The 14,477-nt window shown below is 42.5% G+C and overlaps 3 protein-coding genes across 9 annotated transcripts; 1 reads left to right on the forward strand and 2 right to left on the reverse strand.

The window, feature by feature from the left end:
- Nucleotides 1-2,762: 2,762 nt before the first annotated feature.
- LOC100875534 (serine hydrolase BPHL) lies at nt 2,763-6,435 on the reverse strand. Of its 3 annotated transcripts, none has more exons than XM_003706134.3 (6): nt 6,300-6,435; nt 5,902-6,184; nt 5,735-5,825; nt 4,884-5,204; nt 4,554-4,809; nt 2,763-4,489 (listed from the first exon to the last, which is right to left on the reverse strand). In XM_003706134.3, the coding sequence occupies exons 2-6, from the start codon at nt 6,028-6,030 to the stop codon at nt 4,399-4,401; spliced, it is 888 nt and encodes a 295-aa protein (XP_003706182.1). In that variant the 5' UTR covers nt 6,031-6,184; nt 6,300-6,435; the 3' UTR covers nt 2,763-4,398. The 3 variants fall into 3 exon arrangements, with proteins under 3 accessions (XP_003706182.1, XP_076389859.1, XP_012147430.1); XM_076533744.1 differs by having other exon boundaries at nt 2,763-4,298; nt 4,368-4,489; nt 5,902-6,332; XM_012292040.2 differs by lacking the exons at nt 5,735-5,825; nt 5,902-6,184; nt 6,300-6,435 and adding an exon at nt 5,433-5,568.
- On the forward strand, nt 5,603-10,581 carry LOC100880163 (kxDL motif-containing protein CG10681). Of its 5 annotated transcripts, none has more exons than XM_076533750.1 (5): nt 5,603-5,746; nt 8,422-8,734; nt 8,819-9,018; nt 9,089-9,223; nt 10,171-10,581. In XM_076533750.1, exons 2-5 carry the CDS (start codon nt 8,586-8,588, stop codon nt 10,299-10,301), a joined length of 615 nt encoding a protein of 204 aa, XP_076389865.1. In that variant the 5' UTR covers nt 5,603-5,746; nt 8,422-8,585; the 3' UTR covers nt 10,302-10,581. The 5 variants fall into 5 exon arrangements, with proteins under 5 accessions (XP_076389865.1, XP_076389864.1, XP_012147428.1 ...); XM_076533749.1 differs by lacking the exon at nt 5,603-5,746 and adding an exon at nt 7,944-8,075; XM_012292038.2 differs by lacking the exon at nt 5,603-5,746 and adding an exon at nt 8,061-8,295 and having other exon boundaries at nt 8,405-8,734.
- On the reverse strand, nt 6,625-7,947 carry vih (ubiquitin conjugating enzyme vih). Its single transcript, XM_003706170.3, has 4 exons — nt 7,813-7,947; nt 7,399-7,513; nt 7,125-7,329; nt 6,625-7,049 (listed from the first exon to the last, which is right to left on the reverse strand). The coding sequence occupies exons 1-4, from the start codon at nt 7,914-7,916 to the stop codon at nt 6,925-6,927; spliced, it is 549 nt and encodes a 182-aa protein (XP_003706218.1). The 5' UTR covers nt 7,917-7,947; the 3' UTR covers nt 6,625-6,924.
- Nucleotides 10,582-14,477: the final 3,896 nt, after the last annotated feature.

The raw sequence follows: 14,477 nt of genomic DNA on the forward strand, positions 1-14,477 counted from the left end.
TCGCGTGTTTTCACCCGTCACGGACGTACAAACGTAGAATCGTGCGAAAAGGTAGGTTGATAGACGAGCGAGCATTCGCGAACGGTGCGTGGAGAGTGCATAGAAATATTGATGTGCGTAGACGCGTAAGAGCAGTCTGAGCGAGAGCGTGTTACGCGTCTAGCTGGTAGAAGCAAGAGTCGAGAACGAGCGGAGACAGGAGAGCCAGGTAGGGTGGGTTACGCGTTGCAACGCGTAAGCCAGTCTTCTCACCGTTACCATGTATGGATCACTCGTTCTTCGTTTCAAAGGAAAAAATCACCTACAATCGCATACACGCCCGCACATTTGCTCGTGTGCATCGTACGTGTCCGTTCGTGTGCTCACCCAAAGGTACGAGCACTGTTTCGCGCGACGATAAACACGCGTTACAGTACGCGTATGTAACGGGGTTACCATGAACAGATCATATTTATTATCGATATAAATTCCAGCCGAGAGAAGCAGTTCTTTTCCGCGACGCGAGCTCCTATCTCGGTTTCGTCGATGAGCACGATAACGGTACCCTCTCGGAAAATGTCACGAGTTTGGGACCGGGTCGCGACAGCTTCCGAGGAAAATAAATATCCCAGATTACGTTTGACGTAACGAGAGCAAGATACAGTGAGAGCTTCTTATGAATTAAAAACCTTCACGGTCGTGTTAGGTATTGTTTTCATCGTAAAAGTCTTGATAACGGGATCAAAGGAATTTTCATGACGATTAAATGAAGGATAGAAAATTTCAAGTACTCTCTTTTCTCTGACTCATCGGTTTGTTTATCACGGGTGACAGATAAGAATCGAGCTTTGATCGAACAGCTTTTGTCCTGTTTTGAAAAATTGCGAAAAAGCAGTGGAATATGTAAATCACTTATCGGTCCTACGTTGCACTTTACGAATCCTTTAATTGGATACAGAAAGCGAAGACTCGATGGTCTCTATTCGCATTGTCCTTCGTTGCTCGCGCGAATATAAACGCTCGATGACATCACAGCCAATTTAGACAAACCAAGACATCGTGCTCACGTTCTCGCGAGTACAAAAAAGAATATTCCGCCTTGTTACTACCTATCATGGACCGTGCCATCTCGATAATCGACGGTTGATCTAACAAGTTGTTATTTAAAGACATTTTATCTTTGTGAGCTCACAGAAAAGTGACGTTTGCTATTAATCTTTCGCCGAACTGAAATTCGCGTTAAATAATCGCACGATTTTTATCGATGTACACGAGGAATTTGCGACGAACAACGTCCTTTCCAACGATGGACGGAATACCCTCTTGCGTGTCAAAAGGGGGTGGTTATGAGTCACGATGCCATCGACCTTCTAAAGCGTAATTTTACCCTGTTCCGAGAATCGATCGGAATCACTGAGGCTATACCGTTAAATACACACGAATTATCTATAAAATATTTATGTTTTCAACGCTAGCTGTATGACAATTAATTACTTTAACTGTACCTTGTTCTCTCGAACAAAAAATAATTGATAAAGTCTCGAGTACGACTGCAATTAATAAACAGATCATTTGAACGAATCTTTCGAAAGGCGAAGAAAATCTTGGGTATAATTTGCGCGTTTCGAAGGGAGCGTTGACAGCGGTGGGTCGAGGGAACCGAGACGGAACGGCGGCCACGCCAAACCTTGCCCCGCCTCAACTTTTATTGATCCCGAGGACGTTGTGCACGATGGATACGTCTAAATATTTCCGCACCCGTATATCCGTATCGACGGGTTTCGATTACCACGGCTAATATTCTCGAAAGTGACACCGGCTAGTGTCCGGCTAGGTTTTGCATTAGTGCATTCTCAACGCATTGACTGACACGGTAAAAGCGATACCTAGCATCATTCGCGATAATATAGATTACCAAGAACTCTATTCCGTTATTTTGAAATTCTTCGTTTTCTCACGATTTTTTCCTAAGTTCGAGCTTTTTCGATTCGTCGAAATATCCATGCGTGCTTTATACACATTTTAGACATTTCGGAATAACCAGGTCGTAACAGGGACGGGGGTGTCCGAGTCGTATCGAGGACAAGATTTTGACACGCGACCACTTTCTCGAACGATCTCGAACGATACGGGTCTGAAAACGAGTAACAACGGAGCCGCAAGTTGCCGTAAATGGTGTCGTTTTCTACTTCGGAGGACAGCCTGCGAGGTACATCACGGTAAAGCCACGAGAACCGGGAGAATCGAGTCGATAACGGTAGCTTCGAAATCTGATTGTGAGTCACGCAGTCCTGCTTCTCGATTGTGTTCGATTTTCCCTCCCCTTCTCTTTCCTTTTCCCGTTTTCCTTTCGCTTCATTTTCAGTCTCAATTAGCACCTCGACTTCATCTTCGCGTACCAAAGCGGCGGCAGATCATTAAAGATCATAGCGACAAAGTACGCTTCTCCACGACACTAATTAAGAAAAGTAAAATTTTTTATCGAGTTACCTCGCAGTCTCCTCGTCTAATCCTGTATCTTTAAGGTGACTAACCGTACTATCAAATAATAACAACGTTTTCGCCTTTTTTCGTGATAATCATCTTTATCTTTGTTTGTACTTTTTCTGTATCATTGTCACGTTTCACATCTGTTGTCACTGTAAACTTACCCGCTGCAAATCAATACAACGTGGATTAAACAAACATTCTATGCGCAATGCGCAATCATTTACACTCGTAGATACACCGTGTATACGAACTATAGTGCAGGAAATAATTTAGTAAGTAATAAACGTTACGTGTGTCTCGAGAATATCCGATTTTGCGACAGGCAGGTTTATTGAGCAACAGCTTACAATGATGTCATCGTGATACCTCGTTTCCAAAACGGGCAAGACATTTACATATTTGGGTTGTGGTCATGCTTAATCCAAACAAAGCTGTTTTGTTGTCACGACGAAAGGATTGAACTCGAGGAAATTTCTTCTTCACGATTTGCATCCCGTTCTCGATTACGCGCGTTTGTTACACATTTTTGATTGCGCGAACCAACAAATAAACATAAAGGAAAACTACTGTAAGAAAAGAAAGAAAGATAGAGGAGAGAACGAAAAGAATAAAAACAGGTTTACGCGATCGAATCGCGGAGCGGTCTATCCATATTTGGCCAGGTCCAGTGCATCTTACGCGTTACCTCTTCTATTTGTTTTTCCATGGTCCTTTACACCGATAAGTTGATCGATGTTTCGCAGAAACGTGCAATTTCGCACGCGTAATCCAAAAAGTGCACGACGAACGTATCAAGATAAGACATGTCGCGCAGCGTTGGAACTCTGCTCCGATACTTTCAGTTGCGGGTCTAAAGTGGAACGGTAATCGGCCGAAGCAAAATAAATAATTATCCAATGAAAGGAGCGACCGTTGATGGTAACCGAGGTCACGAGGCCATTAGTGTGTCATAGATTTTACCGACTCGTAATTTTAAGTAACTCGTTCGTACGAGCGATTCAAAGCAGTACTCGATCGTCCGCTGTTTTTCGCTCGACTCTAAAGAAGCCCGCATAAGTGGCACAAGACCACTTTCTATCTGTACGCGGATAATCTCTCGATGCAAATCCTCGAAACATTTGTTTTCGTATTCTTCTTACGTTTTGTACGTTTTGACGCACGATGTCTACAAAATACTCTTACTTTTTTACTCATTTTTTAAAACCGATATAATTTTCTTCGGCAAAATAACGTTGTGAAAATAATGGAGTAATTGCCAAAGTTTCGACTTAATTTGCGGCGAAAAATAAAATACGCTGCGGTTGCTTGGCGAATGGATCTTTTGGGGCGTAGCCGAGACGGGGAAGAAGATCGATTTTCGTCCGAAGCGCATTGCGGATATTTCGGATGGGCGGTTCTTCGCGTTCCTACGGATTCTACTATTCCGTATTCTATGCTCCCCTTTTTAATTTTCGTTTTGTTTCGTCTCGTCAAATTATCTGCGTATTGATCCACTCTTTTACGCGATGCGATCGAGATCGAAAGAAGAATCGGATCAATAACTGTCGTCCGATGATCGAGTGCCTATGATTGAGTGTAAAGTATGCTTATAAATTTCAAGAATAGCGATCTGACGATTGATTTTTGTTAAAAATGTCGAAATTGGTTTTGACGAAAACGGTAGGTTTACGGGAAAGCCTTCGTCGCCCACTTAGTTTCATGGCTCCTTTCTCTGGCTCGATTTCTGCGCCGGTTATCCCACGTATGTCCTCTATGCCGCGTCATGCATTCGATGTATTCCATCGTAGAACGAACGGTTCGAGCACTCGATAAGGATGTCTTCCTACCAACTACAACTAGGATTAATATTGAGCAACAGCGAGTTTCCGTACTTCGAACTTTACTGTAATACAACGTACAAAAACATCAAACATAATACTTTAACATAAATTATTCGGTTAAAAATCTAGTAGCAAGATCGTTGAATTTTTCAGGGTATCGTAAATGCAGACTGTGTCCTCCGTTTTCAAAGATTTCCAACCTGAAACGTGCAAATTTAAAGCATCGGTATTCTTTTGAAATAACTCTGTATTAATTATACAAACTTTGCCCCAGCGATGTGCTCCTTTAAATAAACCGGATGCTCGGGAACAACAATAGCATCTTTGTTCCCATATACGATTAAAGTAGGACATTTAATCTTCGCGAGGGACTGTCTGCATATATCGCCGTTCTGTTTCTCGTAAACTCTTTCAACCATATCGACCCAATCGGAGCAGGTTTTCCGAAAGTATTCGGCTCCGTATACCGCCAATATCGGTGTTCGCATTTTCTCGGACCAATTGTCGATGTTTTTCAATTCTGCAAACAAGAATAAAAGGATGAAGATACGTATCGAAACAGGATCTTCTTAAAAAAGAAGTAAAATAATGCACTTTTGTAAATGTTGACCTCCTCTAACGTCATGTAGGAGTGTGGGGCAATGCCTATCATTTTTCTAACATTTTCGGGGAACATCGAAGCCAATAGCAAGGAAGTATTGCCACCATCACTCCACCCTAGTAACGAAAACTTTGTGTACCCTAACAGTTTCATTAAATTACGGGCAGTAATGGCATCTCGTTGCAAATAATCATCCGTGAACGATCTTTCGGGTGGCCTCGATTTTCCGTAGCCTGGAGGGTCCCATGCTATCAGAGTAAATTTCTTTCGGTCCAGATTTTTTACTTGTGGTCCAAAATCGTTCCAAATCGTGCCTGAAATATGACATTCTATCATCGCTGTAACGATTCCAAGTTACTAAATTTTTATACTATGTGTATATCAATCTTAAAGAATAAGGAGTGAGCATTCGAATGGCGCTGCGGACGTCGGGTAGAAAGAAAAAGAAACATCTCAATGTTCTTTCTTTCTTGTATAGTATGCACAGAGGACTGAGTAAGATATTCTCTTTCTACCGACTGTGCAAAGTTTTCAATGCTTACTCCAAGGTATCCTATAAGGTACCAATCGCGAATGATCCAACTCCATTTACAACAATCCATTGAGTTGTACCCTAACTGGAATGTGAACTGTGCGAAGAAATAGAGGCATCGGTGTTCCGAGAAGAGTGGAAGACATGCGGTGAAGATATCTTTCTCCTTCCTATTACTCTCTCTATCTATGCGATATAGTATAAACTCAGTGGCTCGATGCATAACGTGTGAGATTGAAATAGATTTACCGCGTATCTTTTCTCTCTCTCTTGGACTCTCGTCCCGTGAACTTAACCATGGACTTCACTTACCCATAATACCAGGTAAGAGTAATATTGGATGTTCTCCAGTTCCAACTTTCAGGTAATTAATGTTTATCCCATCGACATTAATTTTACGTTCCTGTTAAATTATTTAATCATTATTTTTCTATCGTCATTCCTATGGCTATTGAAAACTATGTATGTATATATCTTACCTCCGTGGCATTATTTAGTATCATCGACGAAAATAAGTTCCGTGGTGAAAAATAGGGTAATGCAAAAGCAGGTACCCGTAGGTAAAGTGGTACATGGTTCAGAAAATTACTACACAGTTTTATTGACATGATCGACTAATTTCTGATTCGTTATCGGCTGGAAAGTATAGGGCAGCGAAGAGAGATGATCACGTGATTAAGCCGCGAAAACTTGCTTTCGGTGTTTCGGTGTATAGTATAGATGCCTATACTTATTCTGTTTAAGTTACTCTGCTTTTAATTCCTATAAAACAGTAAATAAAATTTATTTCATTTATAGTATTTTTATCAAAAACCGTCACGTTCGATTGCCAGAAGAATTATATAATTCCCGAAAATTTGATGGAGCGCTGACTCACTTTATCGCAAATACCGAAAAATTATTTATTTCGCTCGATAAACTGACAGAACTTGCTCCAAGATGGTCTAACGATTTTAATGTGTATATCTCGTATAATTGTACATGAATAGAATTACAGCTGTAATAACAATATGTATATTTCTGTAACGTAATAAAATCTGTAATATCGATGTTTAAAATATTTATTTTCGAATTATACAATGATAAATGATGTCATCGGTGTGATCGGTACGTATGAAAAACGTTTAAAATATATCCAAAAGTCAATATATAGATATAATATATATATTACTAAGAGTAAAAATAAATAAATGTTTTCGGTATAAATTGACGATGTAGAAATGTTTAATCCGCAGATACAGTCTTAAAACCATGATACAAATTCCTATACATATGGCAAACTGACGAAACTATGCAATAAAAATAATCGTAATGAATGATAGAAAAGGTACATTCACGTTTCGTAACGCGACAGAGCATATAGATGGAAAGAGCAAACCGAAGATTCAGTGTTTGTGAACGTCATAAATTCTATGCAATTTGTTTCCGCATGCCTTACACTCAATTATGATCGAATTCAAAATACAAACGAATAAGCTGAGATAATTATAAAAATGTGCTTATCATGAATCTTGTTGGTCACGATTCAGAGCTCTATGATATTCTTCCGTTAAATGTTTCTTGTACTTTGTTTGATCGTTCCACAGTTTCGCAGCTAGGGGATTTAAGGGGCTCTCGTTGTTGGGTTCTATAGGAAAAGAAAAAGGTGTTTGCTTTTCTGAAATTTGCAAGGATTTCCATTTATAAATATGCAGTTACTTACCGCTAAGAAGGGACTGTATAGATAACAATATAGTACGAACATCGTACAAAGCACTCCATTTATCTTTTAATATATCCAAACAAATATTCCCTACCGCGTCAACATTTGGGTGAAAACAAGGAGTAGCAAAACGTACAACCGGAGCACTGTACGGATAACTATGGGGAAATTCCAGAGTTAATTTGTACGTAAGACCGGCATAAACCTATAAGAGAAATATTTTATATTTTCTATCCGTCATACATATTAAAATTTTGGCTGGAATATAAAATACCGTATCACGTGGTCCTGTGATAGTTCCTATCCATTTGAATAAATTTTCCCCATCTGGAAAAGCGGATACACCTTTTTCTGTGCTCATCATCAAAACCATGAGTTCCTTTTGTAGCCTGCACATACGTTTATGATCATAAATAACGCAGAGAAAATGTTTTGTAAATAAATCTATCGTAGAACATGCGTATCGAAGAGCGTTTACAGTTTGGGATCGAGCCAATTTCAAATTTTTCGCCCAAACATTATGAGCAGGTTATGTTTCTTACGATAGTGATTACAGAACATTTGTTACATGTACCATAACGAATAAATAGGTATTGAAATGGCGATAAAGAACGAAAGTAGAATTACTTAAAAATGCATAAGCTTAAATTCAGTCAACGATATTTATGCTAATCATAAGTTTTCGTACCGTTTACTAACTGCATGATTGTCTTTTGGTATATTTTGCTTTTCCTCTGTAGGTTTACTCGGCGTATTTTGCGACGAATAAAACGGATTTATATTTTGTGCCATTCCGAACCTAAAAACACGTGGATATATCCTTCTTTTTAATTATTATTCTCCACACAAGATTTCCGAAGCTTCGGTTTAGGATACAACAGTTACTATTGAAATTTGAATGCCGAATCCACTATTATCCTTCTCGAAAACATTTGACTTCGAACAGCTGTTGTAGGTGAAACTGTTTGCTTAATGAATTTATCGCGATTTTAGATAACGTAAACTCGATTATATCAGAATTACACGCTTGAGAAAATGTTACGCGTTTCGTGATAGAATTATTTTTGTTCGGACGTTGATATTTTATACAGTTGACAACGTTTCGCCATTGATTCAAAGGAATACGCAGGTACAAATGTATCGTTGTTATCGGCAAAAGTGAGCAATACATGTACGTTCCAATCGTTTTTAAAGTTTGACAGTTCTAATATATGACATTTTGTAAAAATGCACAGTACTTCAAAAGTTTAATTATTCATAAGATTGTTTTCTTTTAACAGTTGTCGGTTTCTTACAGTATTCTTGGTTAATGTCAACGTTATTTGCGTCACAATGGAGGCATTTATGCATAAGAACGGCCCAACTGATAAACAATTTATTTTAGAGAGATAAAAGGAAATGACAATGATAAAAATATATGCAAATGAACACTACCATTGCGTATGTATAAGGTTTTAAGAAATGGCAACGGCGCAAGGTACACCAGAATCTGACCCTGGAAGCTTCGAATGCTTTCAAAACTATACTGCACCTGAGGTATTTGTACAAGGTTTGGCTGGTATAGTGGATCAGCAAGATGTAGAATCTATGATACGGGCTCAAAAACAAATGTAAGAACTTCTTCTTGGTGTAATGTATTAATAAAATAAGATCTTCCAACATTCTAACATCTGTACTTAACTGTCTCGCAATAGGTTACAAAGATTCGAAAAGACCAACGAAATGTTGACCAACTGTAATCAATTGTCTGTAAATAGATTAAAGGCTGCTGGCACAGAATTTAAAAAGCACACTGCGCTATTGGTAGAAATGAAAAAGGATTTGGATTATATTTTCAAGAGGATTCGTATCATAAAAAATAAACTGAGTCAGCAATATCCTCAAGCATTCAACGGTAATCATACTTTATTCGAACAAGCATACAAAGTAACGTATGTCGATACTAGTTATTTTATTCTATGCAGAAGCGGTAAGAAGCAGTTTGGCAGAAGAAGTAATCGTCGAGGATGTAGATTGCTCGGTAAAACCTTTGGAACCTGAAGTTGTTCCATTACCAGCCGTGTCTCAAACTGTTACGGATCGAGACCCAGATTCTGATGGTAATCAAACTTGCACTACAAGTAATCGTAGTACCGTGCAATGAATTCTCTTAAACTGTGATTATTCGTCGTTATTGCATTGAAATGTTTTAACATCTTACACAGAAAAAAATCATCTTTTTTTTTAAATATTTTTACAATAAATTGTCGAGCGAAACAAAATACCGCCGCAGTTTATGGATTACTTGGTGTTTCTTCGTTTTGCTCGACGCATAAAGAGATAATTATGGATTTGACTGGATCAGTAACTATATCGAAAAATGTTTAATTACGAGCAAACATTTTCACGTTAATCTTTTTAACGTATACAAATTTTGAACGTATACGTAGCGAGTACTCTTCGTTGTTCAAAGGATTTACTATTAGATCTCTAATCGAGTGTGTGCTATAACTGTTCTATGGCAGTTTGTATATGAATGTAAAGCGTGTATATAAAATTTAGCGGTCTCTCTGTACAATTAAAGAAACGCGAAGATCACCGTTAACGACACTAATGTAGTTTCTTCGCACGATTCACCAGTGAAACGCAACACTTTGATAAGTATTAGTTAAGACACTGTTCACCGTTTGCTGTCAGAAACTCGAAGTTAATCTTTTTCTGCTCGTTGTTAACTTCATACCATGTACATGTTACAGCCATAGCAATTCGTTTTCCTCGCAAAACGCGTACGGTAAAGAAAATATCGCTACGACGCGAATCGTTGACGATTCGGCAGCGTGTTGAGCCCGATGCTATGGCTGGAACGTAAGAGTCACGTTGTAATGGAATTAATTTTGATAATAGCAATCAAAAATACAGATACTTTTCGTTTTTATTTCGTTAGATGCAATTTACTTCGCTTCATTTCCCGATCGTTCGATCGTACGATCGTTTCCCTATTCCCGTATTGCATCGCAAACGATTTACGCGAACGAAACTAATGACGACTTCAATTGTTGGTGTACAGTGCCGGTTGAGGAGTTTCAATTCGCAAAGCTGCGGAAACGGCGAATAAAGAGCAACGATAGTTCGTCGACGGAGAGCAACAACGATCACAGTAACGCCGATACTACGTCCTGCACGTCCGATTCTGGTTAACTCGCTCGATTGAAAGATCCGCTGGAAAGACAAAAGACCGAATTGGCGCCGAAAACAGGATAGATCGACGGGAATCGCGTTCCTTACGCGGCCGTTGATCCGCGTAAATCGTTAACCGACAATAAACTTTCGAACGACGACGATTAATTATCAAAACTGAGAAAAAAGTTTCAGGAAATATAAGAAAGTTGTTACTCGACTAAGCGCGTGTTTGTAAATCGCAGATTTGTGAATTTTGTTAACGTCGAATAACGAATAAAGCATTTGTTTGTACACTGTAGCAGACTCGATTATTTTGCATTCAAGATAAAGCCACGATAAAAGATAATTTCGGCCGAAACGCATAAAATCGATTTAGACCGCGACTCGTAGTTTTCGACGAAGCGAAGAGATGTCGGTAAGGATGTTGGCACGGGAAACAGGACACGCTGGAAAACGCGTAAGCATTTATGTACTAACGGTATTTGAGGAAAACGGATGGCGCGTCAAAGTACATTCGCTCTAAGTTACTTTTTTTTTAAATAAATTCAGATACTTGCAAGACCTAACCGGTAAAGATACGCGAATCTTTTACGCGGAGAAGTGGAGGAAAAGGGAGAAATAGCAAGTGTGTAGGAAATTCGTTTCGTGCATAATTGCCGAAATTTTTCTAAAGAATCCTTGAACGTTATTTCGAAAGACGAGTTTTTCCCCGAGCGAGTTTCGAGATCGCAACATTTTTCAAACTCGTTTATTGTTTCTCCCCTAAAAACGTTGTTCGAACAACGATTACGATTCTGCTTTCTACCATGGATGGTTTGTTCTGTACACATACGTCAGTCGCGTGCATATACATAGGCGCGAGGCACCGCGTGGAAGACGCCAGCCGTCGCGATGCCAGAAACCAGCTGCGCCTCAGCTGTTTTCTATCCGTTCCATCCTGTTTCCCTCTTTTCTCGAGGACGCGTCAACCTTTCGAAATAAGAGTTCTCGACAGGAGCGAATCTTTTCCGACCACGATTCACGACACGGTCAAACGCAGCACACCGTTTCTTCTTTCAAATAAACCATTTAATTTGAGCAAAAATTTATTTCGTAGATCGCTGATGGATCTGCGCGTTTTATCGTGTTTACGCGTCCGAAAGTTCGGCAGAATTACGATCGTTGGATCGAGCGCACGATAGATTCAAGGATTACTAAATTTCATATAAACGTTCTGAAAATTGCGTAACAGTCAGTATGCCTCGGTAATGGATTCTGTACAGCTGTACATTCTCGATAACAAGCTTTTTTATATTTTTATCATCGTTTCTCGAAATACCAGCCTCTCGTCGGATCTCACGAACTTCCTTGTGGACGAACATCGAGGGAGAGGGATGAAACGGTTCGAGGGCAAAAGACAGCGGTTCGGTGAAACGGGGAAACAGCTGTATAATCTTATTCGGTTCACCTGTTTCGCTCGATAGCCAGTGTCGTTCTTTCACCGCTGCACGTGCAGCCAGAGGAGCTCGACACGCGGTTCGCGCAACACGCGCTCTTTGTTAACGCGAGACACGAAACAGGCTGGTCTCGAACGAGCAGATACAGTTTAAGACCGGAAAGCTGCCGTTGTAACGCGTCAGACAAATATTAAAAGTTGCGCGGATTTCGTAGGAAGCGACAGCTGACGAATCGTCGGCGCCCGGGCGATTACCGGGCAGTAAAATTTTGTCGAACGTCGTTCGATTCGAAACGCTTACGAGGCGGAAGGCGACGAGAAAGAAGAGACGAGGGAAGTCGGAAGGCGCGATACGTTTGTCCGGTGCAGCGGACTCTCGCTGCGTCTCGATGACACGGGCACAACGGGAACGGGAGCAGCTTTCCCAGCGGTGCAAAGTAATACAAAAGCCAGCTCCAAGTACGGCCGTTAAAGCCGCGGAGAGTGTCACCGGCAGCGGTTCGGATCGAACGCTCCCGAGGGCTGCTATATTCGTTGGCGGGGGCAAAAAGCGAACCATTGAAAAGTTGTTTCACGTTCTCGTTGGAAGTTCGGCTCGTCGAGGCACGAGGATTCGCGCAAACAGCGCGTCAACTTGTATCCAGAACGATCGAGAAGGATCGGCGAGCGGGCACGACTGCGCGTTTTCTCGTGCCGGTTTCGCAAAAATGCTGTAAAATCGGCTGACGCGGTTTCTCCCTCGCGAGAGGAGCGACTTCGTGCTATTGACATCCGCTCCTCGTGCTATCGACATCTCGGTACAAGCCAGCCCGCGCCGGGAGCACGATTTCGCGTCACTTTCAGGGCGAGCGAGCGAAAGAGAAAAGTAGGAGGGACAGAGAGGCTGTCTCGCTTCCACCCTCGTCGCGGAGAGCACGATCCGCGTCGGTGTAATTTTCACGAGCACGAAAATTACCTCGAGCTAGAGCGGGTAACTCGTAAATTACGAATGTCCGCGGAGTGCTAGGATCCGTTTTCGATCGTCGTGTAAAACGTGGCTTCGATTCGTCTGCCGGTGACGGTATCATCCGTCCAAACTTATGACCGATTCTCGTACGAGCGAAACTTTGCGTTCGAACGACGAATCGACGTTACCGCCGCGAGGGAACGGAACTTTCGTCGTTTCTAACGAAATTTTTGCTCGGAACTATCGCGTCACCGATTTCACGAAGATACTAGACCGAGTGCTGACACGAGGATCGTCCTTCTTCCGAGCATAGGTATAAAACAAAACGAAGACCAAAGGAAATTTCGATATCGGCAAGTGTTGTTGAAAATTGTGGAAGGACAGGTAGGAAGTTATTCAGGAATTTCGGCGCGTTGACGCGCGCACACGTACAGAAGCGTACGGAAGCGTACGTGGCGATGACAGGAGCGTGACGGAGTGCTAATAATACGTATAATAGGCTGGTGGACCGGCGCGGCGTGGCGCGGTGCGACGTAGCACGGTGCGCGCGTGTCCGTGTGGCCGCGCATGAATTTCTACCGATAAACAGGAATAGGGATATAGGGATAGATATTCTCGCCCACACCTACAAGCCTGCTCCCGTCCTCGCTTTTTTCCGACGATGGAACGCCAGAGCACGCGGTCGGTTCGAGCGTTCGAAGACGCCGGAGATCGATATCGAGCGCCGAACGGATCCTCGTCACGGAATTGGGTCGTTTCTTGCTTCCGCCGTTTCGTTCGTCTCGCTCTTTATTTCCGCGGACTCGTCCCGTTCTATCTTTCCCGCGGGAAATTCTGCGATCGTGGTATCGCGAAAGACTCGCGAGTCCGTGCGGCGCGGCGAGGCGTCGCGAGGATACAGGCGGAAGAGGAGGACGAGAGGGGGCGAGCTATTTCTCAGCTTCAACGGCAGAGGCTTTCTTCGCGGGAATATATGGACGCGTCAGGAGCACGCTGGACCGTTTACGATATCCTCGCAAAGGCGAGCGCAACGTTCGATCCGCGCGAAAACGCGGTCGATCGGTGCTCGATGTCTTGCTCGTCGATCGATGATCGATTCGTCGGGCGTGAAAGATTGCTCGATCGCGAGCAAAAGATCGCTGTATCGAGGCCGAGGGTGCACGGAAGAATTAGCGGTGCAAGCTAGGCTCGGGCGTGCAGAGGTTGCGTGGTAGAGGTTGCAAGCCACCACCTCTCTTCCTCGTCCTCCGCCGCGGTCGCTCGGCGTCGTTCTTCCCGTTCGCCGACGAGACGTTCAGTCGGCTCGCGACAGCCGTCCGTGCTTCGCGTTCCTTCGCGTCGCGCCTTTCGTCACGTTCCGTGTCTTCCCGCGAAACTCTTCGATACTCGTTTCGTGATTCGTGCTCGATCGACGTTCGATTCGAGGAAGAACCAGCAGGTCGTGGATGCGCGATGAAACACGGCGTCGTTCGTCGTCGATCGCGGCGATCACGCTAGATCCGTTTTCGACGTTTCGATCGACGACCGGTGCTCCGCTTCGAAACCGTTCTTTCGGCTGATTGGATTTTTTTCCCTCACCGTCGAAGCGACGAGAGCTGTACCGATCGGATCGCTGGTAAGCAACGCGCCTCGTCGACGAACATCAAACATCGTTATACTTTTTTCTGTATTACCGAAGGGCCGCAACTCCCGCGCTATTCTAAAAGCGAACAGATTCTCGATCGAGTCTTTCCATTCATCGTTTTAGATTTTAGCGGGCGACTCTGTATCGTCGATCGGAAAACCGGAACGAAAGAAGGCGAAGGAAGGAAAC

This window comes from Megachile rotundata, chromosome 7, assembly GCF_050947335.1.
Source record: "Megachile rotundata isolate GNS110a chromosome 7, iyMegRotu1, whole genome shotgun sequence".
NCBI classification, from domain to species: Eukaryota; Metazoa; Arthropoda; class Insecta; order Hymenoptera; family Megachilidae; genus Megachile; species Megachile rotundata.